The sequence below is a fragment of the Meles meles genome, chromosome 10, assembly GCF_922984935.1.
Source record: "Meles meles chromosome 10, mMelMel3.1 paternal haplotype, whole genome shotgun sequence".
Lineage (NCBI taxonomy): Eukaryota > Metazoa > Chordata > Mammalia > Carnivora > Mustelidae > Meles > Meles meles.
The window spans coordinates 28,823,016-28,849,625 of NC_060075.1; the positions used below are offsets into that span (position 1 = coordinate 28,823,016).

General features: G+C 39.3%; 1 protein-coding gene and 1 non-coding gene across 18 annotated transcripts in view; one reads left to right on the forward strand and one right to left on the reverse strand.

Annotated features, from left to right (window-relative positions):
* The window catches only part of CADPS2 (calcium dependent secretion activator 2), a 519,834-nt gene that overhangs the window by 470,193 nt on the left and 23,031 nt on the right, over positions 1–26,610 (forward strand). For all 17 annotated transcript variants that reach the window (XM_046019950.1, XM_046019953.1, XM_046019955.1 and 14 more), the window contains 4 exons: positions 448–522; positions 8,789–8,872; positions 8,979–9,011; positions 22,649–22,756. In XM_046019950.1, the coding sequence (XP_045875906.1) occupies positions 448–522; positions 8,789–8,872; positions 8,979–9,011; positions 22,649–22,756 (300 nt within the window). The remainder of the gene's footprint in view (positions 1–447; positions 523–8,788; positions 8,873–8,978; positions 9,012–22,648; positions 22,757–26,610) is intronic.
* Positions 4,451–4,554, reverse strand: LOC123952385. The gene has a single exon (XR_006820635.1). It is a non-coding gene; the product is annotated as a U6 spliceosomal RNA (small nuclear RNA).

The window sequence follows — 26,610 nt, forward strand, 5'->3', positions numbered from 1 at the left end:
ATTTTATTTCTAGAGCACATTTAAAATAACTTATGAATGAGAGTTGTCAGACATGAAATGCTGTATTAATTAAATCTTTTTCTAGTCTTTTTGCTTCTCCAGCTAAACCAACCCTTTAGAAAAATACACGGCCACCTTAATTATAGAAGAGAAGACAAAAAGTATCCTTCACATTCCTCTGCCTGAATAAGAATAAGAACCCAATTCATCTATATAATAACCCCATTAGCTGCTTAACTCAACAGTGCACATGGGAAAATTTCTGAGCCACAATGTAAAAAGTGTTGATTGGGTGGATCGTTTTCAAGGTTTTGTTCTTCTGGTGTTCAAAATGATCATTTTAAGTAAATCTGATATGTGATAACTAGGAGCTTTAAAGCATTTATGACTTAGGACAAAAGTTTTGTGTCTACATCAACTAATACATCTTTGTCTTTTAATATCCAGCAACAATACCATTCAAAAATAGATGATTTGATTGACAACGCTGTAAAAGAAATCATTTCACTGCTAGTTTCAAAGGTAATGTATTATTTATTCATCTTTTTAAGTCAGACTCAAAAATCATTTTGCTGAGAATTTTTAGAAAAATCTGTCTCATGTTTCTAAATACCTAACGGAAAAATAGTTTTACAAAGAGATGCAAGAAAAGTTCAGATTTCAAGAAGAGTTCTGAACAAAATGTGGACACTCTTTGTCAGCAACTTTGATTTTCTGTTTACAGTTCATCTTGCTTTTCTTGCAGCTGTTGGCTTTTAAAAATAACTCTGTCTTCCAGTAAGACCTTATTATTTCACATTTATGTTCTCTTCCTATTTGTCTATCTGTTTGGCTGATTCGAGTTGTCACCGGTCATTGAGTGTAGCCTCTTTATGGGGATGACGGTGCCGAGGCTCTAGAGCTGGTCCCAGGCAGACTGAGAAGGATGACAGTCTGAGGTTCCCCACTCCTGAGAGGCACCCACGGTTTCCGATCTGATGCTCCAGATATCTCTGACGAAGGCTATGGCCTGTCATTATAAAAGTAGAGATGAAGCGTCAATGAGTATTCCATGGAGTGATTAGACGATTTAAAATCCCACCAAGGTGGAACAGACCAACATGAGCTGACATTCAAGATCTGGGTCTGGGGGAAAGAGACAGAAAATGGAACTCAGGAGGGTGTGGAGTCAGAACGGACGTGGTCTAACGACACATTCTCAGGAGCAGATGGAGCCTTTGCTCTTTGCAAGGCTTGGTCAGAGAACCCCCAAACAGGCCTCATAAAACAATCAGAAGAACCTACAAAAAAGCAAAGGAAGAAACGCCCCCAATTTAATAAATGAAGGACATGCTGTTTAGAAAAGAAAAAGCAGAGATGCCCAAGAGGCATGAAAAATGTGAAACCTCACTCATCATTTAAGGAATGAAGAAACACTACAATTAACATACCACTTTTTCTAGCAAATTAGCATAGATGTTTTTAAACTAACACTTGGTTTTAGAAAAGGTGAGGTGGGACACTCACACTTCCTGTCTGCTGGAGTGTAAATCATTACAGCCTTCCTAGAGATAGTTTGGAACTATATCAAGTACATTAACACCCTAAAAAGTACTTTTGCATTTTTTTCCTACTCAGAGAGATGCACAAAATATATATACGTTGATATGGTCACATTACTTCTAATGAAAAATTGGAAACAACTTTAATATCTAACATGAAGGGAATGGTGAAGTAAACTATGGAACGTCTATAGTAAGAAACCATGCTTTCAAAGACTATTAATGATAAAGGAGAGGCTTCATAATATAGTATTAAGTGAAAAAAAAAAGCCTAACATTTTAGAAATGGAAACTATTTCAGAAATAGAAATATTTAGAAATGCAAATCTGAATTTGCATCACATAGAGAAAAGAGAGGCTAAACACCAAAAAGTTGGCAGAGCTTCTCTGGATGGTGGGATTATACTTGATTTTGGAGGCAGGGGGATTCTTCGGGGTTTGGGAGGGTTTGTTTGTATATTTCACTATTTCCCAAATTCCTTGGTAGCAAGTCTTGAGATGGAAAATAGCCACAAGGAAGATTTCAGCATAACACCAGCCCTCCAGCTTGTTCCCATTCTCTTGACTTCTACCCCCATAGGAATACCTGCCCCTTCACATACAACACATACCCACCAACAAGTAGAAAGGGAAAAGGTGAGCAGTGAAAGCATCCAGTGGGTGGCTGAGGGGGGAACCACTGGAGAACAAAGCTCCAGAGGCAGAGCAGGGCAGGTTTCCGTCCTCCCAGGGGCCCAGCATAGCGGCTTACCGTACTGCACAGACAGCCCACTAAAGTGAGATGAAGTGAACTTGATGCCTTCATTGTCTGTGAGTCATTCAGAGAGAGTTTACGCAGATGGCCCCTCCCCATCTTTACAGTTCTCCTGTGCAGGGCATCTTCTGTGACAAGGGGGCATACTGCAAGTCATGACATTGCATGAAAACAGGCAGTTGGTGAAAGGTGAAATAGGAAGGGAAAGAGGACTACTTCGGGATTTCTGATGGTGGGGGATGGGTTGCAGAGGAGGCTGGCAGGGCTGCATATCATCTCTGCATTCTTTCCTGGCCAAGTAAAATGATTTTTTTTATATCAAATATATCTGTTTTAATGAAAAAATAGTACCTTTGCATCAAGTAAGGAAACGGTATTCTCAAGTTCAGTGCTATTCAGTAGAACTTTCTGTGGTATAAAATTATTTATTCAGCACCATCCAGTCGACTATTAGTCACATGTGGCTGTGGACCACTTGAAATTTGGCTAGGGCAACTAAGGATCTGAAATTTTAACTTTACTTAATTTTAACTTAAATAGCCTTATGTAACTATTATACATGAGATCAGGTCTAGATTAGTCTTTTTCTCTGGATCATTTCTCCTGCAGTCTAACAGTACTTTTTAATGATCTTTAATTCTTTAGTTGAAAAGTATAAAATAAACTGACTTGATAGATTGAATCAACCATCTTAAGCTCCCATAGGAAATGACAATAAATGGTGGGGTTTTTAATTTTATTAAACAAAGAAAATAAGGCTCTATAATTCAATTCTTAAATGTTAGCTAGCCAAAAATTACTTGAGGTCCATTTAAAATGTGGATTCCATGCCTACTTTCCAACAATTCTGAATTAGAAGTTTGAGAAGGGGAGCAGGAAGGTACATGTTTAACCAGACACCACAGTAATTTCAACGTAAGGGTTCAGTGAGCCAGACTTTGGGAAACACTGCTCTGATGAATCTCTATCCAGGCTATCATGTGAAAGATCTTTAAACTCCAGTATCGTACTCTAAGATAATATGTTCGCATTTTTGTTGTTGTTGATGAAATGATATCTTAAAAGGGGATATTTAGAAAGTACCAGCTGTGAAACTCCGATGGGATGGGTAGTTTTACCCTAATTCACAGACACAAACATTATCCTCACAGTAGTCTACTAAACTGACCACATACCTAATTAAGTAAGAGAGTCAGGAACCAAACTTCTGAGCTTCAGATTCCTAATCCAATGTACATGCTAATTCTAGATGTCTAGGAAATCAGCAAAACGCAAAACACTCTAAAAATTAAAATGGGCAGCTTCTACATTTACTGTTTTTACCCTGTCAGATGTCAAGATCCCAAATATTTCTTCCCACGTTTTAGTTATTCTGTGCATCATGATGAATATATTTGTTACGTTTGGTTAAGTTAGAAAGCATACTTCCTTCTTTTTACCTCCTCTCCTCAATCCCACCTGCATATCCTCCTCTTATTACACACGTCTTCACAAATGATTGGAGAATGAGCCAGAGCTCTCGATCATACTTAGCACTCAGCAGTATGTGCCCCAACTGCATGCACATTGCCATGCTGAGAAAAGACTTGGCTTTCCATCTCTATGTCCTTTCTCCACCTAGTACCTAAATGCTGGTAGCCCTTGAGTTTCCATCTTTTGTCTTCTTTTGAGCTCATTCCACAAATTTCTGTGACTTTCACACTTCTGCTTTTGTGTACTAACCATTCCCAACTCTGTGCCTAAGAGGCAGAGTGGAATCATGGTGAAAAGCCCAACTTCAGACCTGAGGAACGTAATGTCTTCATCTCAGAACATTGGGAAGCCGTGGAAGGGTTGGGGAGGCAGCGAGTAAAGGTGAGGAATTAATCATATCTGCATTATAAGAAGATCCATCTGATTGCCTGTAGCAAATAGATTACAGAGAGGGTACTGTGGAGAGTGTTCTTTGGTCTTTGGTGGATTAACCCAGAGACATGCTTAAAAGGATTATTAGGAGCCATTAGAAAGAAAGGAAAGACAAAATACTATAGATCACTTTATTTGTGCGGCAATGGAAAAAAGGAACAAGGGGAAGAGTGTGAAGAATTTACCAGTGTCTGGGCTAGATGTGTCCTTTTGGAGGTTGTCTTAGATACTTTGTGAAACGAGGTATGTTACAAATAAATATTTGCTGTCAAATACTATCCATCCTTGGGCAGGGGCATGCTAATGTTCTCTGTATCACTCCAGTTTTAGTATATGTGCTGTTGAAGCAAGCACTCAAATAGTATGCATCCCAAACACCGATACAGAAAATCTGGAAAGACCTTTTGGAAGTCAGTTGGAACAAAGGCTCAAAGAAAAGTGGACGAGGAAGGGACAATTGCATTGTATCATAACATTAAGATTCTGATTCAGGGAAGGAAGCCCGGTTCTTTCCAGTCCATGGTATGCATGTGGATTTTTAACAATACTTGCTAGTCCTGATCTTACCAAATAAATATAAAACATCTGCTAATATCTCCAGCACCACTAACCCTCTCCTCCAAGAAAAAAAAGAGAAGGAAGGGAAAGAACTTAGTTTTTCACGATCAGTCTTATTTGGATGAATCTCTTCTCTGTGAAAGATGTTACAACTTGCAGTATAAATGAGGCAAATATCCCTTCATGAAGTGTCACCGCTGAAAAAGCAGGAACTGTGTTTGGAACCCACCAATCTATAGCTGGAATCCTCCCAGTAACGTTTTAGAATTTGTGGTCTACTTTCCATACATGTGGGAAAATGAATCTTATACCCTGTTAAAATTCAACAGGAAATTGAAACCGCCATGCCTTGTGGCATACTGCATGTTTCATTCTACTCGTCATTTCAAAGTGCTTTTCATCTTTAATTTCCTTGGGAGTGTACATAGTGAGGTAAAGTTGGTAATTACCCAGACAGACTTTAGGTGTTAAATATTATTCAAACAAACCCAGTAAATGGCATCTACAATAAAGAGCAGGGAAACAAAGAGATTACAGTGTTTCATTCCAACCTGACACCCTCAGGAGAACAGAGAGCACAAGGCAAACCCCTAAGTATTTATATCCTCCCCGAGCTGTACTGAGAAAGTTCACAGGAAGCAGTTAAAGACACAGCAACTAAACCCAGCGTTTAACTGGATTTCTTTGGAATCTTGCTGTTTTGTGCAATTAACAGCCAGATGGAAAATACATCATTATTAGTCAATCTTGATTTTAATAGAGTTTGGTTTTTAAGGCCACTCTTCTGCCGTGCGTGCCTCGGAGAAATCTCACAAAGGCAGTCTTCCTGGAGGAACGGTATGGCTCAGCTGGTTGATCCCAGGGGTACAGACACAGTTCACTGCCATGTAAGCACAGGGTCCCCGCTGGGTTATGCCTCCCCAGGGACCCTGTGGGGTGGGGAGGGACTCAAGGAGAGGCTCTCCGCTATTGTTAAAATGGAGGCAAAGAATGTTGTGACATGGGGGCAACAGCCCACCGGTCCTTGTGTAGGACCTACACGGATACACCCCGGGGCTGGTAGGTGCTCTCAAGAGAAGGTGAGCCAGACAGGTTGCGGCTGCTGCAGTGGGGGACTTTTGCCCTAAAACTGCCCACCAGTAGGTTCCCCCGAGTATCATTTTATCCCCTCCATTTCTGCCATCCTGAAGCCAGTCAGCTCCTGGGCCACCTGGGAGCTTACCAACATCCTCCAGTTAGAAGTCGTGCCTTCCCGCCTCGAGTTTCAGTCACCCTGTTTGCCCATCTTTACTGGCCCTTCAAACTTGCTGCCTGTCGTGACCGGTAGCGTACATGTCTGTCTCTCCTGCTAGTTTGCATGTTCCTGGAAGGAAAGATCAAAAATTCGTATTGTCTTTCTTTCCCACATTAGGGGCTCAATAATAACAAAATGACATTTACTGAGTACAAATAGGTTGGGCACAAGACTGACTTCATTTGATGCTTACACCTGTGTCCCCCTAATTGTAAAGAACATGAGCTTTGGAGCCAGACCCCCCCCCCCCCCCCCCGCCGTGTTCAAAGCCACCTTCCCGTGCTGTGAGCCCAATAGCCCTGAAGCAGGTGGAACTTGAACGCAGGTCTTTGATTTACATCCTCAACTCTCTTCTACCTCAGTAGGTTATCTTTTATTGAACTAGACCCATTTGCCAGTAGCCAAACTCATTATTACTCCTCATCACTAAGCAATCCCAAGGCTAACCCCACGAATTTGTGACTTAACATACATAGATTTTTAGACCTATATAATGGCTAGTGATTTAGCTAATCATACGGGTAATAGTAATTCTTCACATTTCTTTAGTATTTTGCCGTTTTCGCAGTCTTTTCACATAAATCCTCTCAACTGAGCTTCACTGATCCCTGGTAAGACAGACAGGATGGCTGTCGTTTTCCCCCCTTCAACTGATGAATGTGCTAACACTAAAGAAGCTCAAGGTTTCACCATCACCCTGGAGCCAGAGATTGTCAGGTCAGGGCTGCGATTGAACTAAGACCCTCTAATTCCAGCCACAGGCTTCTTGCCTCTACCTTGCCTGGTCCCTCAGCACCACCTACGTGTGTATACACATACTCACTTGAGGGCACCAAGATCCAGGTGCTGTGCTAGAGCCTTCCCTGGCTCAGGTAGTCTGGTAACCATAGCAATTGTCGCTCTCCTCGTGGCAAATGAGATCACCCAGCACACACTGACTCTCAAGGTTTGAGTTAGAAGAGATGAGGCATTTTCCACAGAGGGCCATTAAGTTTGGAATTCCCTTCCCCTGGTCTGACCTAGCCCTGGGGTATTGGTCTTCTGGGTCTTCGAAAACCACATCAAGTTGAGTTAGCCAGCTGTGACTGGTAAGAAATCCTAATGGGCAGGAAGAAAGCGCTAAATTGACTTTTAGTTGTGAGCAATTTGTAATTTTGTGTTTTTTGCTGTTTGTATCCCTTAGGATAACTAACGAGCCACGCATAGTTTTCATTCTTTAAAATTCGATTTTAGTCAGCCGTTGGCGTGCTTTTGTTTCTGTGTTCTTACATCATGTCGCACATGATGTGATGGAGAAATCTATAGGGAAGTTTTTGTTTCTTTTGCATAAACTATTTTGCAGTAATTGACCAGCCACAGAGAAAAGATTATCTCCTGTGCGCTCTCAGTGAGTTCTCTGGTCACCAGAGACCAATAAGCTCTGTCCCTGGAACTATTATCACTTTGTTGAAGAAGCTGCTATGTGAACAAAAACCAGCCTTCGTTAATTTCCCTTTTCGTATTTAAAAAACCTTGTCAGTATTTTCCCTTTGGGAGTATGTAATTTGTCAATAGTGCGTATTATTTTAGTTCTAAAGAGGAAAGATACACGGCAGCATTCCTACTAATTTCTTTTCTTAGTGCCAGATCTTAGTGTTTCCACTCAATGAAATATAATTCTCCACATTTTTAATCATATTATGGTATACACATCTTAATTTTAACTTCAGAGAAATATAAAATTGTAGAAATGTAAAACACAGGGCGCCTGGGTGGGTCAGTGGGTTAAAGCCTCTGCCTTCGGTCATGATCCCAGGGTCCTGGGATCGAGCCCCACATCGGGCTCTCTGCTCAGCGGGGAGCCTGCTTCTTCCTCTCTCTCTCTCTGCCTGCCTCTCTGTCTACTATTTGTGATCTCTGTCAAATAAATAAAATAATTTTTAAAAAAGAAATGTAAAACACTTGTGAGACATTTTAATTCCATACCACTTGCAGTAGACATGCATGCATGCACGTACACACACACACTATTTAACTGATAGAGGAACTGATTGGTGCTGTGGTTGGCCTGAGCCCATATAGTAGTGTGGAATCAGGAGCTTATATTAAGCTCACTCTAGTGCTCTTTCCCTCGTAGCTTACAGAGTGTTCATATGTTTTATCTCCAAGTGCTTCGTAAGCCTCTGAAAGCAGATGTGATCCTTGTATGTCCTCATTAGAACTGCTCGACAAATGCCTGTTAACTAATGTGGGACTTGGTCGCAGGGTCATAGGAGCCTCGGATGTTATACATTCCTTCCATTATCTGGTCATTTTGATTCAACCTCTTCTGTAGATAGAAAAGTTGGGGAATGATCAAGTGATCTGTGATAGAAAGGAATCTGATTGCACTTGACCCATCATTGCTTCTAGACATCTCTACTGAAGTTGAAAGTCGTTTTAAGGAATAGTCTCAGGAATGTCAAGTTATTTATCAGTGGCTTAAATTATCTCACATGTTTGGTAACCAGGCTCCTAGAACATCTTATTCTTTTATCTTAAAAAGCAAACAAACAAACAAAAACACTTTGTTATTTCCAGCAATGGAAAAGGACCTTAGAGCCCACCTTCAAAATGAAAGCGTAAACATTACAAATCAGCCCCTTGACTATCAGTTTATTCATTGTGGATTTTGTGCTATGGGAGAAGTTGGTCCAGAAATTATGTGCCCTGTTATTAATTTTTAATAGTCTAAATACTCACTATAAACAATTACAGTTTGTTTCAGTGTTGGAAGGGGTGTTATCTAAGCTGTCAAGATACGATGAAGGCACTTTCTTTTCATCCATTCTGTCATTCACTGTAAGTATTTGCATGAGGTTCTCTTCTGTTGTCTTTTGACTGTTGTCAAAGTACTTATCTAACAGTTAAGAAAATAATTCTCATAATTATCTCTTTTCCACTTAAGGTGAAAGCAGCTGCAAAATATGTTGATGTTCCAGTAAGTATTTTTATTTGCTTTTAAAAACTATGTGTGTGTATGTGTGTATAATTCTTTTTTAAATAATTATGGTTTACCAAAGGTTTATTTCAGATCTTTAAAGCAATGAGTGTCATTCCCTCAGGGAGCAGTTTATTTTCCTTAAGCAAGTGCTAACCCTCATAAGAAGGCTTGACATGATCATTTCAGTGTACTTTTTCCATTTTAGCTTAACTCTTATGGAGGTAAAATCATTATGAGAACATGTCAGCTCAGTTGCAGAGGGTAGTTCTTTCTAATACTCTAGGGCCAGGTAGGGAATGCCTCGTACCATTTATGAAAAAATGCTCACTCTCTCTTCCCTTTGTATGGAAGCAGGTTTCTAATAGGAGTTAAAGTGACAAAAGAGATGAACTAGTTAAAAAACTACTTTTCTAAATACAGAAGTGTTATAAATCAATATTCACTTGTCTTAGCATTTGGTGTTTCGCATAGTTCTTGGGAAATAATTTGTAACCTGTAAATCTGTTCAAAGATGAAGATACGATGAGCTATAATTAGAAAATTCACAGGATAAATGTAATCAACAAGTTAGTGCAGTCTTTTAAATTGATAATCTTCACAAATTACTTTTGCCTTCATCCTCTTATCACATTATGTGATCAAGTCCTAGTATGTTCTGCTTAACCATATATCTTGGCATATGTATCACATTTCAAAGAATTTGAGCACAATGAAAATGAAACTGAAATGGGATACAAGTCTTCTCATCTTTGCTTAAGACTGTGCTTAGGTAGCATCCTATCTTTACTGTCATCATGAATGCCAGTGGCTTAAGGGCTGGCCAGCTATGTATAGCAGTTCTAAAGTGCTAGAGTTTTCAAGTGCAGAACCGCATTTTATACCATGGACTAAATAGTCCCCAGATTTATCGCTACCATAATTATTATAAATGGATTTTTTAATCTTTTTTTCATCATGATAAATGTACTCTTCAGTCCCTATATCCCCACCCACCTCCCCTCTGGTAACCATCCATTTGTTCCCTATGGTTGAGAATATAAATGGACATTTTAAATCAAAAGGCCATGGACTTCTCTGCCTTTGCGTAGGGTTTCTTTGGAACATGGCTTTTTTATTTCACAGATGATTCCAAAGAAGTCTTGGTATACTCCTTGTCTTGTAACCTAGAATCAGAAAGTCAGCACTGGGTAATAAACAGAAATAATCCCACGTGTAGGGTCTTACAAAAATGACAGCAGAAAAGAGAGAGAGGGAAGATTAAGGAGAGTTTGTATTTCCTGTCTTAAAAAGAAAGAGACAGATCATCATAGGAACACGTGAAATTCGTTGGAATTCCTAACATATTTTACAATACAGCTTTGTTTTTATTTTGAAATACAAGTGGAATGGGGCACCATAAATATTTCTGTTCTTAGGGCTTTTGAAGTTTTGGGTTTTTTTTTAAGATTTTAAAAATCTTTGGGGCGCCTGGGTGGCTCTGTGGGTTAAAGCCTCTGCCCTCAGCTCAGGTCATGATCCCAGGGTCCTGGGATCGAGCCCCACATCTGGCTCTCTGCTCCTCGGAGAGCCTGCTTCCTCCTCTGTCTGCCTGCCTCCCTGCCTACCTGTGATCTCTTTCTCTCTCTGTCAAATAAATAAATAAAATCTTTAAATTTGTGGACTGAGATTAAAATCTGCTCCAGTATTACAAGTCTAGTTTCTTTCATTAAAAAAAAAAAAAAAGAGAGATTTTAAAAATCTTTTTTAGAGGGAGGGAGCACAAGAGGGAGGGACAGAGGGAGACGGGGAAAGAATCTCAAGCAGACTCCACACTGAGTGGAGGACCTTGACTCAGGGCTCAGTCTCATGACCCCTGAAATCATTACCTGAGCCAAAACCAAGAGTTGGATGTTTAACCAACTGCACCACCCAAGTGCTCCAGGGCTTTTGAAGTTCTTAATTTGACCCTGTACTAGACCTGTTACACCTTATAGAGCCTCAGAGTTGAAAGATATAGAAAGTGGTTCATTCATTCTCCTTCTCAATGCAGAAAGTGCCTCTCTTGATATCCCTTACAAAGATTCATTCAGGCTTTTTAAAAATTTCTCAGTGATTGCAGGCTTACCTCCTCATACGTATAATGAATTAAAATTCTGTACCTCTGTGAATTCTACCTTGGTTCTAATCCCCCTTCTGCATGACAGCCCTTCAAATATTTGATGATAATTAATCATGCCTCCTCTTCCCAAAGGATGTGGTGACTATTGAAAGGGATATATTGTCTGAGGAATTCTTACTTTCTATATTAGACATCTTTAATTTCTTCACTGAACTCACTAATTAAATATTTATTTAACACTAAGTGCTAGGTCCCAAGCTTACATGATGAAACTATACATTGACTGCCCACAAGCCAATCAGTGTCCAGGATAAAAGAGAGAAAGAGAAATAGACATGCGTTAAAACTGCTACAACAACTGTACCCAAGCTCTTTATCATGCCAGTCACTCATCACTGTCTAGATGGATTCAACTTACCAGTGTCATTAAATCATTTTGCCCCCCTGCCCCAGCAGAGCACACTAAACCATTGACACGGTCTGGCCATGGCAGATTACTAATGGAGGAGCTTCCCCCTCAGACCTGACCCTACATCTCTACTACTGATGCCTGTGAATATTAAGAAGAAAACGTACGAGAAAATATATGTGGTCTTGAGTTTGGTGATGAGGCTTTTAGGTACAACACCAAAAACCTCCATGAAAGAAAAAGTCTCTAAATTGGACTTATTAATTAACTACTGTGCTCTGTTGAGAGAATGAAAAGACAAGCCAGAGACACATATTTGGTAAAGAACTTGTATCTAAAATGAACAAAGGACTCTTAATACTCAGCAATAAGGAAACAACCCAATTTGAAAAATGGCAAAAAAAAAAAAAATCAGAAAAGACACTATCACAAAGACATACAGCTATCAAATAAACATATGAAAAGAGGCTCAATGTCATTTGTTGGTAGGGAAACTCAAGGATTTTTTTTTTTTTAAGATTTATTTATTTGAGAGAGAAAGCACAGAAGAGGGAGAGGGAGAGGGAGAGTGCTCCCCACTGAGCAGGGAGCCTGATGCAGGTCTTGATCCCAGGACCTTGAGATCATGACCTGAGCCGAAGGCAGAGTCTTAATTGATTGAGCCACCAGGCACCCCAGGAAATGCAAGTTAAACAATGAGGTACACCTACATGCCTATTAGTGTGGTTAAAATTTTAATTTTAATTTTTAAAAATTGGTAAGGTGTTGACAAGGATGCTGGGCAACAGGGACTCTCCTTCCTTGCTGGTATAAATGTAATACAGCACAGCCACTGGGGAAGATTGGCAGTTTGTTACAAAACTAAACAATCTTTTTAAAATTTTTTTTATTTTTTTATAAACATATAATGTATTATTAGCCCCAGGTCTATGAATCACCAGGTTTACACACTTCACAGCCCTCACTATAGCGCATACGCCCCCCAATGTCCATAACCCAACCACCCTCTTCCTACCCACCCCCCACCAGGCCAGGCAACCGTCAGTTCGTTTTGTGAGATTAAGAGTCTCTTATGGTTTGTCTCCCTCCCGATTCCATCTTGTTTCATTTATTCTTTTCCTACCTCCCAAACCCCCATGTTGCCTCTCAACTTCCTCATATCAGGGAGATCATATGACAATTGTCTTTCTCTGATTGACTTATTTCACTCAGCATCATACCCTCTAGTTCCATCCACGTCATCGCAATGGCAAGAAGCTAAACAATCTTACCGTGCAACCCACCCGCACTTCTAGGTATCTGTCCCACTGATCCGAAAATGTACATCCACACCAAAAATTGGAAGCAACCCAACTATCCTTCAATAGATGAATGAAACAATTGGAATACTATCCAGAAAAAAAAAGAAAAAGAAATCAGCTAACAGGCCACATAGAGATAAAGATAGAGATGAATCTTAAAGGCGTATTGCCAAGTGAAGAAAGCCAGTCTGAGGAGGGTACTATGATCCCATTTGTATCACCTTCTAGTACAGGCAAAATCTATAAAGATTATAGAACAGATCAGTGGTTGCCATAAGTTCAAGGTCAGTGAAACAACAAGGTGAAGCCCAGGAAACTTAGGAGCAGTGAAGCTATTCTATGCAACACTGTAATGGTTCCATGATATTATGTATTTGTCAAAACCTAACTTTGCAGCAAAGATTTAACCTGAACATGGGCAAATTTTTAAGAGATCAAATAGGATACCATGGGATCCCAGGACAGAAAGGAGATTTGGATTTTTATTAAAAAATTGAATTCTATTGCAAATGTGTGGAATAACGTCACTGAAAAAGATGGAGGAAAAAGTGCTGATTTGAGTGACTTTGAAAATGACTGGAGTCTATAATAATAATAAAGGAGAAAGAAACTGAACATGAGCTTGGTGGTCTAGTTGATAAAGCTGTTCCCCCCCAGGCTAACAATTCAGAAACCACTACACCTATCCACTGGAAGTGAAGGATTAAGTACGGGGATGGTGTTTGGTGAAAGCTAAGTTTCTCCCTGTTGGAGTAGGAGGTTGGAGACAAGGAGGAGGATAGGACAATCTGTGTGGTAATGGGTTAGAGTTGGAGACATTAGTGTGAACTTGTCTTGAACTTAACATAGAGCTGTTTGCATGTAGAAATATTACTATATGCATATATTTCCTTGGCTTGTTAACTGAGAGAGCCCAGAAGCAACGATACCCCAGTAGCAGTCACCATACCTAGTGCCCAGCCCTTAGTATCTGATCTCGCATATAAAGTGAACCAGGACTCTCTGGAGAAATGGCAGATACTAGGACTGGGGCAGGACTGGGGAAATACACAAGATGAGCCTGGAGCATCTTATAGTGACGGAAAGTAAGGAAATGTTTAAAAAAAAAAAAACCCCACAACGATAGGGGATATATTAAGAGACACAGGAGGCCTCTGAAGGAGCTCCCAATGGTCTGAGCTAGGATCATTTGAACTAGTAAGTAAATTAGGGAGTGTTAGAGTATAACCCAAAGTATAAAATAAACATCCATTAGTCCACACTCATACAAGTAAATGCGATTGAGCAAACACATGATGAGAAAGATAAACCTCCCTTACAGAAGAGTTCCCAATAGTTAGTGTAGATACTTTACTTGCAAGGAGACAGCTTAACTCCCTGCAATTTAAGGCTGTGCATAGTGACTTCCTATGAGAAGGAGGGTGGGATGGGGGTGGAGGCGAGGGAGGAGGTCGTTGGGTTATCAGGGAGAAACTTGACGAATACTCCCTCAGCCAACTGATTGAGGTCAACAGCAAGAGTGATAAATTATGTTCATAGTGTTTCCTTTTAATAAATACTCTGTGGTTTCCTCCAAAAAACCTCTAACTCTGGTCTAGTCATTGCTCCTTTGTCCACAGAATTTCTTCCCTCGTTCCTCATCTTCTCATCATTTTCCAGCTGACATATTTGGTCTCTGCTGTCTCTTGCATGGAACAGGACAGACATTAAGAATTCACAGAATGATAAAATGTCACAGTTAGCAGGACTCCTGCAGTTTCTGTAACATACCCATTCTATGGATGACTAAATTATAGGTCGTGTTAGTTATGGGGCCTGTTGGGGGGTGAGGGATATGTGTACAATGCCTATGGAAAATTGTCTTAACGTTAGCACACACAATGCACATGACCTCTGTGCTGGACAGTGAGGTGACACAGATAAAGAGACCTGGAGGGCATGACAAGGATGACTGTGACCAAGACCAAGGAGGAAGCAAAGGGGAAACGCTCCACTGTTGTGCTTCCTATTGCTGATACCCAAGCCTGGTTGTCTGTCCTAAGAAATGGAGATGATTTTTCTCTTGTCTTTATGAATAGTTCTTTCAAATGCTGGGTCTTCTTTATGACACAGCCAAAGATGTCTAATCTGCCAAGTGTGGCTTGAATTCAGCTCTATACTGTACAAACTTGCTGTGGAGTCCAAGATTTAGTTCACATCCCACCCTTTGCTTCCTATTAGCTGTCTGACTCATGGGCTTCCATTTTCCCACCCGTGCACTAAAGATAATGGATAATCCCTGTGCCGTCTCCCTCACTATGTTCTTAGTAGTTCCAACAGGCGTATTAGTATAGAAGTTCATGGTAAAGGTAAAGCACTATTGAAATGAATGGGATTGTTACTGCTTCTACCTGGAATGATGCTTCCTGTTCTCATACGTTGTGCATTTGTCATTCCTTGCTTCAGAACACGATTGTTTTCCAAAAGAAAAATCATTTGCCTTCAACAGAGTGAAAAAAATCAAATTGTTTTTCATTTATTTTTTTCAAATGTTAAGCACCTTGCATAGATCGGTGGTGACTTTCATTTTTTTTTTTCAAGATTTATTTATTTATTTCAGTGAGAGAGGGAGAGCGTGCTGGGGGAGGAGGAGAGGATGAGGGAGAGAGAAACCCAGGCAGACTCTGTGCCTACCGCACTCCACATGGAGGCTAGATCTCACCACCAGAGATCAGACACCAGCCAAAACCACAAGTTGAAGGTTTAACTGACTGTGCCATCTAAGTGCCCCATGTCAGTGGTGAGCTTTAAATGTCCTAGACCACCATGTCACAGGACACCAGGCTGGCTAAGTTGGTAGAGCATATGACTCTTGATCTTGGGGTCATGAGCTTGAGCCCAATGTTGGGTATAGTGATTACTTTAAAAAAATATTAGTGCCCTTTGGTAATGGTTAACAGTTGAATAAAGATTTTTTAATTAAAAATAAAGATATAGTTGGTCAGTTCAGTGACAGTGGTATTTTCTTCCTTCCTTTGCTTCAGATATCGTTTATTTCTTAGATAAGGCCACTTGAACACTCAATGCTTTCTGTTAGAATGAGAGCCAGGCAGAACCCAGAGGATGGAGCTCCTGCCCACTGGGACATACTCCCCCAGAGGGAGAGATACACTCCAGGACCAGACTAAAGTCTCGCCATTATAGGAGCAGAGGAGGTTGCCGGCTGCCCTTCCTAGATAAGCATTTTGCTTCTCCCATCTTTCTTCCTTTGTTTTTCCTTTCTGTCTGTTCTGACCTATACAAGGGAAGTCCATGGACCGACTGACTGCCTCTGGACCTTGACATTTGTACATCCTCAAGGCTCCTTTAAGCCAAATTCTGAAATGTTCCAAACTGGGACTGAGTAAATCAATCCGAGTCAATCTAAATTTTAAAAGCTAAATGAAATAATACCCACAGCATTTTAATTTCACGTCTTCAAGTCTTCAGTATAGTTTCTGTGGTTGACCTCATAACAACTGATGAGGGAGAGGTTAGCGAACAGTGCTATAAACTGAGAATTGAATACCTTCATCATCGTCGCGGTCATTACTCCTGAAAATAAGAGTGGAGAGGAATCACGTGCTACACATACTAGCACTTTCCTGGCATGGTGGTGCTGTGTCAGCACCTGTTCCTCCAAACTCTGAGATGTTAGTGATCCTCATTACAGACTAGAACTAGCAAGAGAAAACTGTAAGCCCATAATCTCAGTTCAGAGTCAACCTGCCTCTTTGCCTTGAGCATTTCAGGCTGCTATTTTAAACTATTGTTCAGTATCCCTCTTAGTACATAAAAGAACCTCCTCTTTGGGAGGATTGTTTCCCCCCGTGATACAACAAAGTGTACATGCAAATTCTAAGATCTGTGAATAGTAAAATATATCACCACGTAGTGTGAGGCATCCATGTGAATTTAGGACTAAAAACAATATGACCACATAAGGCATGAGTATGAGTATGAGTATAGCAGATTCTGATATGATCTACTCTCATAGCTTTATAGTCAGAACGTGCTTTTTACTAATTATGCTCCCAGGGGCAGACAGAATAACCTTATCCAGAGCAAGAAAGCTGGAGTAATGGAACTCTCTCCCTTAGAAATGTGGGAATGAAGGAAACATGCATACTTAAAACACTTATTATATGTTCGATATCTAAAAGAGGTTTTCAAATGGATGTGGGCGCTGTTGTCTTTAATTCAGAATTTTTTGCTTTCCAATTTGGAGTCAGAATGTATAATAGACTTAAGGGAACTTTGAATACTTCTGAATTTAACAAAGAGAAATATGACTGTGGCCATTTCGCTGCTTAGAAATAATAGGAGGGGGGCGCCTGGGTGGCTCAGTGGGTTAAGCCTCTGCCTTTGGCTCAGGTCATGATCCCAGGGTCCTGGGATCAAGCCCCGCATCCGGCTCTCTGCTTAGCAGGGAGCCTGCTTCCTCCTCTCTCTCTGCCTGCTTCTCTGCCTACTTGTGATCTCTGTCAAATAAATAAATAAAATCTTAAAAAAAAAAAGAAATAATAGGAGGGTTGTTGTTTTTTTTTTAGAACAATTGAGGGGTTTTTTTTTCATTTTTTTAAAAGAGATAAACTATTACTAGAAACTTCTGAAAACTTTATATCCTTGTGACATTTTCATTGTTCACATTTCTCTCCTGCCCCAACTTATGAATTATTCCTCTTCCTGGGCTTCGATAATATTTAAGATAGGATAAATCTAGTTCGAAGGCTCTAGTTCTGTTTATTTCCTTTTGCTTTTTCTATGTGAATACAAATAATTATTCTACTTTGTACAAAATTGGTAAATACATATTTTTGGAACCATCATAGGTATACTCAAACCTATTTTTTTAGGTTTTTGAGACTATATAATTCACTTAACCTACTGCAAATGTTTTTGAGAAGCTTCACTTTAAGAACATTTTCACTCAAATGGAAAACTGTAGAAATTTCTGCATAAGTGCCCACGTAATAAAGAATATATTACACAGTGAAAGAAAGATATGTATTGTTAAAAAATACCTGGGATAAGGGGCGCCTTGGTGGCTCAGTGTGTTAAAGCTTCTGCCTTCAGCTCAGGTCATGATCCCAGGGTCCTGGGATCGAGCCCCACATCGGGCTCTCTGCTCAGCAGGGAGCCTGCTTCCTCCTCTCTCTCTGCCTGCCTCTCTGCCTATTTGTGATCTCTGTCAAATAAATAAATAAAATATTTTTTAAAAAGAATATTAAAAAAGAATACTTTTTAAAAAATAATAAAATTTTAAAACCTGGGATACGTTCTGTGTTTGTAGAATTATGCCCTACGTTCCCTGATGATCAGTTACAGACTGACTTCTGAACTTGCAGTCCTGGAGCTGAAGTAGAAATTGCTGTTACAGTTTCGAACTGAGGAGACCTGCCATGGTTTTAAATCTCCGAAGATTCTTATGTGCAGATTATCGTAAACCAGGATATCACAGTCCCACTCTTGATTGTTTCTTCGAGTCAAGCTTTTGTAGGTTATGAGAAGTGCACTTTCAAATTAAGTCAATTATACTGTAGCTTCTATTTCATCCTTGAGACTGGAATAGTATAGTTAAGAAATCGTCTCCTTGTTACATAGACACCATGACAGTGTTTGCATAGTGTCTTGTTAACCTCCCGTGGAAGGTTAAGCGGCTTCTTCTGCATCTAAATCCGTTGCTGTGGAAAATGACTGCAGCATTGCACACACCTTCCCGTGAATAGGGAGAGTGAAGACTTGCACCTGTGGGATTAGGTGTAGCAGCAGGAAGTAAGAGCATTTGCAGCATGTAATTAACAAGGAATTTTTTTTTCTCTCTTTCTCAACAGCATTTTCATCTCACTAGGTTAACTGGTGATTAATGGTTGAAAAAAAATTGCTGGAGCCTGCACCCTTACCTAAACTTACTCACTCACTGGTCTATTCTCTTACTTCAGCACCCAATGTCAGGGACACTCCCCTGACTGTACTTCTTTTCCTTCCTCTTTTATTGATTTCTTGATGCTCCTAGGCGAAGTTTTTAGATGTTTGTGTCCTTTTACTATAACTTTGTTAGCCAAATTTTGTAGCCAAATTTTGGTTTGTTGTTTTTTTTTAATCAAATTAGAATTCGAGAATTCCTATTTTGATTTAGAGATTACTATCCTAATAAACAAGATGGAGGAGTTAGTGCTTGGTGAACCATGGATCTCAGAGCTTTAAATGGGGGAATAAAAAAAAACACATGGACTCTAAGTGGCATTAAATCCATAGAGTGCTTGCTATGTGGTTTTTAATTGTTCTCTCCTGTTCGTTAAGAAAACTATAATTACCATTTAGAAAAGATTTCTAAATATAGTTCTGTAGAACACAGTATTCTTGATAAAAACTCATCCAAATCAACAGTTCCTGAAGTTTACTAGACATCTGCTTTGCTAAGGTAGTGGACACCCACCTGCACCAGCCCTTGTTGTCTCTGCCGGGCAGTGACAGGCATCCCATTCACTGACACACCCCAAAACAAAACAAAACAAACAAACAAACAAAAAAAAAACAACAAAACCTTAAGAGAGTGTATTCAGTTTCTGCTTTTTAGCAGAACTTCCATTTCCTAATAAGACACTATGGAATGATGGAATCAAATGCATAACATGTAATAACGGAATTAGACGCCGTGACTTCCAAAGTATGTAAATTTTACTGCCATAAAACAGAGTCTTTGCACAAAGGAGCACTGAACCAGCAATAATATCTTCTATCCAAACACATTTGTACTGTAAGTAGAAACTGTTTAAAATGAAAATTACATCTTTTTCAGCAATTTATCAGAGATAATTACCCTTCATACACTAAAGGAAGGATAAAGAACTATAATTCTAATTGGTAAATGTCACCAACTGTTGCAGTTACTTTTACTTGTGTATATTCTTTTAATGATTATAGTCTCATGCCACAGCTACATGAAAATATATTCACTAGGTGTGAAATTCCCATATGTCACAGTTTCAAGAATAGGTAAACAGCTCAAAGATAAAGAAAGAAATAATGCTAATGAGAAATGTAAGAATGCAAGGTTTTGTTTTCCAGGCAAGTGGATCTTAATTTGCCAAAAGGGGAGAAAACATAATTTTCAAAAAAAAAATATATATATATAAGCACTTAATTTTGTTGAAATAAACTTTTAAATGAGCTTTACTTCACACCCTCAACCAGAGATTCTTCTTTCCTTAGGAAGTGTAGAACTGTCTCAACCTACAGATTTCAGTATCCTCTCCCTTGGGTCTGCCAAAGGGAACAGCATTTAATTTTCTTTTAGGCTTAAACCATAAAGTGTTTGTTAGTTTTAGATGTTAGAAGATAAACTCTTCCTGGATGGGGTTTCATTATGTCGAATGTTATCTTGAAAGGGATTAAAGAAACAGGACAGGGGCACCTGGGTGGCTCAGTGGGTTAAGCCTCTGCTTTCGGCTCAGGTCATGATCTCAGGGTCCTGGGACCGAGCCCCGCATCAGGCTCTCTGCTCAGTGGGGAGCCTGCTTCCCTCTCTCTCTGCCTGCCTCTCTGCCTACTTGTGATCTTTGTCAAATAAATAAATAAAATCTTTAAAAAAAAAAAAAGAAAGAAAGAAAGAGGACAAAAGACCTTAGAAGCTATGGCAAGTGTTTAAAGTCACTATTCCCCAGTCCTCCAAGCTATAGCTTGATTTCCAATGAGTCTGATGGGTCAAGTGATTGACTAGATTAAATTTGTAAGCCTACTCTTCTGGCAAAAGAAATAAAAATGGGGTTTGGCGGGGGTGAGAAATAGTAGAACAAGCAAGCCTCTTGTTTGCATATTCTTTAACCCCCCGTTTCGCTAAGTGTGCCCAACTGCCTTGGTATTATGTATATCATAGTAGTATGTTTCCAGGCACCTGATTGAACCTCAGATGCTGAGCTACCTTCCTGTACATGATCCATTATGCATAGAAAAGTGTTCTCTTGTCATTTTCATTCTGTGGCAGTATGTTTTCTGAATGTTCTCATATTTTGGTGTTTTGACAAAGTTTGTGAAACATGGAGAGAAGTATTTATCTTATGGGTTAGCTGTCTTCGAGTATTAATAGTAGTAAACTTTGTGCAAATTACCCTGCCTCTTCACTGGAAAAACTGATCTATAACACCTCCTCCCTTCCCCCGCCCCACCAAAAAAAAGAAGAAACAACCTAGGTTTCTCTCTTGGTTAGCCTTGTCATTTTGCTTAAACTTTCAGACATTGCTAAAGAGAGTTATGCAGAAAAATAGTGAAGGAATGAATATAAGTTGCCTGCATTAGGTTGGAAACATACTCCCTGCATTATATATGGGTGTTTGTCAAGGGAAGACCAGTGAAGACATTTTATGAAGACATAAGTAGTTGTTTCACATTATACCTAATAACTAAGTTTGTTTTATTGGGTCATGTTTGAAAGGATCTTTGAATTTGAAAGGTATATATTTCCCTTTAGGCCAAATATAAGAGCAGTAAGAGCTTCCTGTGACTCTCATTACTCAGAACTAACTTCGTTACCAAAAAAAATCAAAGTAATTTTTATTAATGAGGCGTGCATTACCTATACTGTGCACTGCTCAAGAGATGGGCGGTTTTATCATGGTATATAAAATACACTCCCCTCACCAAAAAAAGCAATAAAAACTTTGTCCTTTCAAGGAGAAGAGCTACCGCAACATTCAGAGGTATGCCTTGTTTTTCCTGCAGTGGTAATAGTGAAACGGCCCATATTCTCTTTCACCCCATTTCTCTGCAAGATTTTAGCAAAATGAGTCTGTTGTTGGAGGTTATCAGTACATTCTGTGGATAGGAGATGATAAAAGACTGGCTCATTTGGGTATCAGTTCCACCATTTTGTTAATGCCATCTTCTAACCAAATGAATGACTCAATATAGATTATAGATCAACCCCAAGTGGAGATCATTCAATAACTAGTCTAGCTATTTGAAACTCAAAAAAGAACTAAAGATAAGCCCGGAAGGAAAACTCTTTAGAAGCCATTCAGGTTTTTGTCCCTTCCTGGTACTGACTTTGTAGACTCTGCCCTATTTCCCCTAACATTACAAGACACCAGATGCTGGATAACTTCAGAAGGTTATCTAATTCATACTTTAGACTCTTCCTAGGAAATCAGTTCATCAAAATTCTTACTGTATTTCTAAAATAAAATATATCTTTGAACTAGTATTGATAAATAGGAGTGAGTAGAACCAATGGGTAATCCTCAAAATTTTGGTTTCCATTTCAGTTTGTAATCCATTAAATTGTTTTCCCCAAGATCTTCTTAATAATATTTTACTCAAATTAACAAAATTTAGCTTATGCGCCTTGAACACCTACAGTAGTTGAGGAAGGCAATCCAAGGAAAACTAGCATTTTTGTTTTTAATATATATGTATAACCAGCCAGAGATAGTGACAATAAATTATATTGCCAATTAGGAAATGATTATTTCAAGTGGGGACTTTTTAAAAAAAAAGTCTCATTTATACTTGGCATATTAACCTTTCAAGATAGCCCTTAAAGAAAGAAGATATCTGGTTAGTTTACAACCACATGTCTCTACTTCTTTTAGTAATAACCTCAAATTACAGTCATCAATAATAAACTTTTATTTATTTAAATTATGGAATTTACTGAAGGTGCTCATTGTCAATTTTGGTATTGAGCGTATTTTACTGATAGAATTTTTGAAATGATATACGGAATTATTTTCTAAGGTTGTGATTAAGTAAATAGTACTTTCACACTGAGACCTGATCTTTTATTCCCCATGCTTTTCCCTCACAACAGAAGCCGGGAATGGATCTGGCAGACACCTACATTATGTTTGTTCGGCAAAACCAGGATATTCTTCGAGAGAAGGTCAATGAGGAAATGTATATAGAAAAGCTGTTTGATGTAAGTAACTGTCCTTGCAAGGCTTCCCGGCATCGTAGAAATAGGTGCAGGAAAAATTGCATTTTGATGGTGTGCTTGCAAAGCAGACTCCTTTTCTGATCCTTTTTCTTCTATACAGCTAATGTAGTTGATATTTTTATTTCTCTGACTGTTGACAGAAGCCTTAATTGGCTTCTTTTGTACATGAAAACTGTCATTGTTAGAATGAGAGTCTCAAAAACCTTCGAAGGTTAATTTTAACAAGCAAGATGATAGCCAGTTTATCACTGTGTACAGCATTCTTTCACTCGCCTTTGCCGCAGTCCATAAACAGAATCATGTTATAACGGATTTGGCTCTTCCTGTAAAAGTTTTTTTGAGTTGATATGACGCTCTTTAGTTAAACAAAGACCTAAGCGGCAGTAAAGGCAAGTACCTGCCACTCTGCTTTCTTGAACATTTTTTATCTTGGTTTACAGCACTGATGGCAAGCGAACAACATAACCCTGTGGTTTTATTGGGACAGAAGTCTTCATTGACCCATAGCAACTCCCAGCAATGGGGGATTGTGGTTTTAGAGAGCATGATCATTGAGTTTCATTTGTCGAGTACCTGCAAAGGAAACTAAGAGAGCAATCCATTTCAATCACGATGTTGTCACTCATTTGTAATTATTTAACAGTCAAGTCAAAGGAAAATGGTGCTTTGCCGGGATGTAATTTCACGTAACTCAGCACAGCGCTGGTTCTGAAATGGAATATTGGCTTTGAACTGTATTTATTTATGTGCATCTCCCCTGCATTTTAGAAATGCTTTTCTGGCAGTTTCATTTAATTATGCAAGTTACTACAAATGTTTTCATAACAGCAATTCACGGGCTTCGTGGTGACACTCAGCTGTGGCAGGTACGGAAGGTCTTGCTGCGTCATCCTCTCCGCCATGGTCTGTGGTGTCAGTGTTCGCTGTTTGTCAGGTTGGGTGGTCAAAAGGAGTCTTCCCTCTCAGATTTTATGCTTCAAGCCTCTACCCGGGCTGTTTTACAATAAAAGTATCATCTGTTTTAATAAGCTAAGTGTTAATATGTGTGAAAAGAATGATTTCCTAAAAGCTTTTGATGCCCTGCAGGGGTAGAAAAATTATCATCTGTCCAGCTGGCTCTTTTACAAAATACTGAAACCATATTAGCAACTTCTGCTTCCATTTGGTATTGCTCTGAATTTACAAGCATATGTTTTACTTCCAGATCCTCTTTTACTCTTTTTTGCTTATGTGGTAATTTTCAGAAATGCTGAACAGGATAGGAAAATTGGATTGATGTTATTCCCTTTATGTTTATTCTTCATATAGCTGAAGCATGCATTCTATGATGAGAAAAAGGTAGACTCATCTGGAAATAGGCCATCATACGTAGGGGAGAGAGAGCAAGAGAGAGGGAGAGAGTGAGTATGTGCGTGTGTATGTGTGTGTTTTCTCTTAACATGTTCAATTTTTCACCTTGGTGACCTATTTACTACAAAGCTTGCCATCAATTCATAACAGAGGTCGAATTTCTTTCTCTATCAAGATATAACCTACTTTGGGGCGCCTGGGTGGCTCAGTGGCTTAAAGTCTCTGCCTTCGGCTCAGGTCATGATCCCAGGGTCCTGGGATTGAGCCCCACATCGGGCTCTCTGCTCAGTGGGGAGCCTGCTTCCCCCCCGCCCCCGCCTGCCTCTCTGCCTACTTGTGATCTTTTTCTGTCAAATAAATAAATAAAATCTTAAAAAAAAAAAAAAGATATAACCTACTTCAAATCCCTCCCATTCATCGAAGTTTTTTCAAAGACCTTTTGTGGTGACCACAGGAACCAACAGAGCTAACTGAAGTGGACGCAAGGAGGTCAACATTAAAATTATGTATAGTTTAGAGGAACCCAGTTGGCTTCGTTGGTAGAGCATAGAACTCTTCATATCAGGATTTTGAGTTCAAGGCCTACGATGGGCGTAGAGCTTACTTAAAAAACAAAAACACAAAATTATGTCTAGTTTAATTGTCCTGGTTAGGTATACTTTTCTTTGATTCTTAAACATCTGACATGGCTGTAAGTTAGCTATTGAAAGGAACGCTTGACAAGCAATACTGTTTTGGTTGTGAAGGTTCTGTCATTTTGCATATCCCCAGTGGGACACTGGACTTATTATTTGTGAAATAGTAATAATGTCCTTAAACATTCTAATATTTTTAAATTGCACATTTTTATTACTGTAATTAAAAATAAAAAGTAGCCCCTAATTCTATTGATATGTCATCAAGAATAACATGTATGAGGGGGTACTAAGAGCCCCTAATTAGCCAAGACTGAATTTGCCTCAATTATAGTTAGTAAATGAGAGGTTATCAAGTATGTGTTGAAAGGTAAAGTAGAATGTGTATCTTCTACAACAGATCATTACTGAGAGGCATTATATAATTATTAGAAATCCTCTTGGTTGGAGCTTAAAATAATATTGTTAGGTGTCAAGAAACAGTTGAAAATAATGACCCTATAAATACTGTTGGCAACCTTAGTCTATTAGAGGAAAAAGATTGATGAGAACGATTTTATTCAGTTATCATGACAAACTTTTGCTATTCCAATTAAAGTAAGATGTAAATAGAAGGAAAGGAAGGAAGGAAACAGAGACTCCTAACTTCAGATGCAGAGGAAAATGTGCAAACACACACATACCTGCACATGCCCCACAGCGAGTCAACACTTAGTGGCTTAACCAACCCTAATAAGGGCATAGGGCATCCAATTTCTGGGCATGGGGTATGAAGGATGGGCTTGGGGAGGGGGTAGAAAGGATGGTGTGTCTGGGTGATGGACATTGGGGAGGGTATGTATTATGGTGAGCGCTGTGAATTGTGTAAGACTGATGATTCACAGACCTGCACCCCTGAAACAAATAATACAGTATATGTTAATTAAAATTTTTTTAATCCAAAAATTTTTAAAAAGGATAGGCTTTTAACCAAAATAAGATTTGCTCAGTTTTGGAAGTACCACAAATTGCAACATTTTTATATAAAACTGTTATTCTGGGGCGCCTGGGTGGCTCAGTGGATTAAGCCGCTGCCTTCGGCTCAGGTCATGATCTCAGGGTCCTGGGATCGAGCCCCGCATCAGGCTCTCTGCTCCACGGGGAGCCTGCTTCCTCCTCTTTCTCTCTGCCTGCCTCTCTGCCTACTTGTGATCTCTCTCTCTGTCAAATAAATAAATAAAATCTTTAAAAAAAAAAAAACTGTTATTCTGAAGATACATATCCCTCCTGCCTCCAATACCAACACTGTAACACTTGCGTGTTTTACTAAATAATCTTTTTTTCTGCATGGTGCTCTACTCATGGGGAAAAAAAAAAAACTATTGAACATTTTGGCAAACTTACCTGGAGAATAGTAATTAGTTGTGGTGTTTCTGACCTCAAAAGCTTTTTGATCCAGTAAGCATCTTAATTATTCCTGATATTTGTAGTGAAATACTTGAGGGTTCTATTTAAATAACTATACCAGTGACCGAAGACCACATAATGACCATTACCCTAGATTTGTGTCCATTGTTTTGGGATGCACCGACAAAGGAGAATGTAGCTTCTCCAGCTGTCCATATACAACCCATAGAGCCACAAGCCGCGACCCAGGTCCTGAGCATCCGGCACAGCTAGTATTATTGTTCTGGCCTCCACCCATAGTCTTTGTGCTCCTTATTGCCAAAGTCTTAGGGAGGATTAAAATTTGTATTCTCTGCAAGGCCCTAAATAGGATAATCTTAGACTTTTACATTAAATCTTGAAGACCAAAAAAGTTAATATTAAGGCAAATAACCAAGACATTCTACTTCATTCATAAGTCGTCAA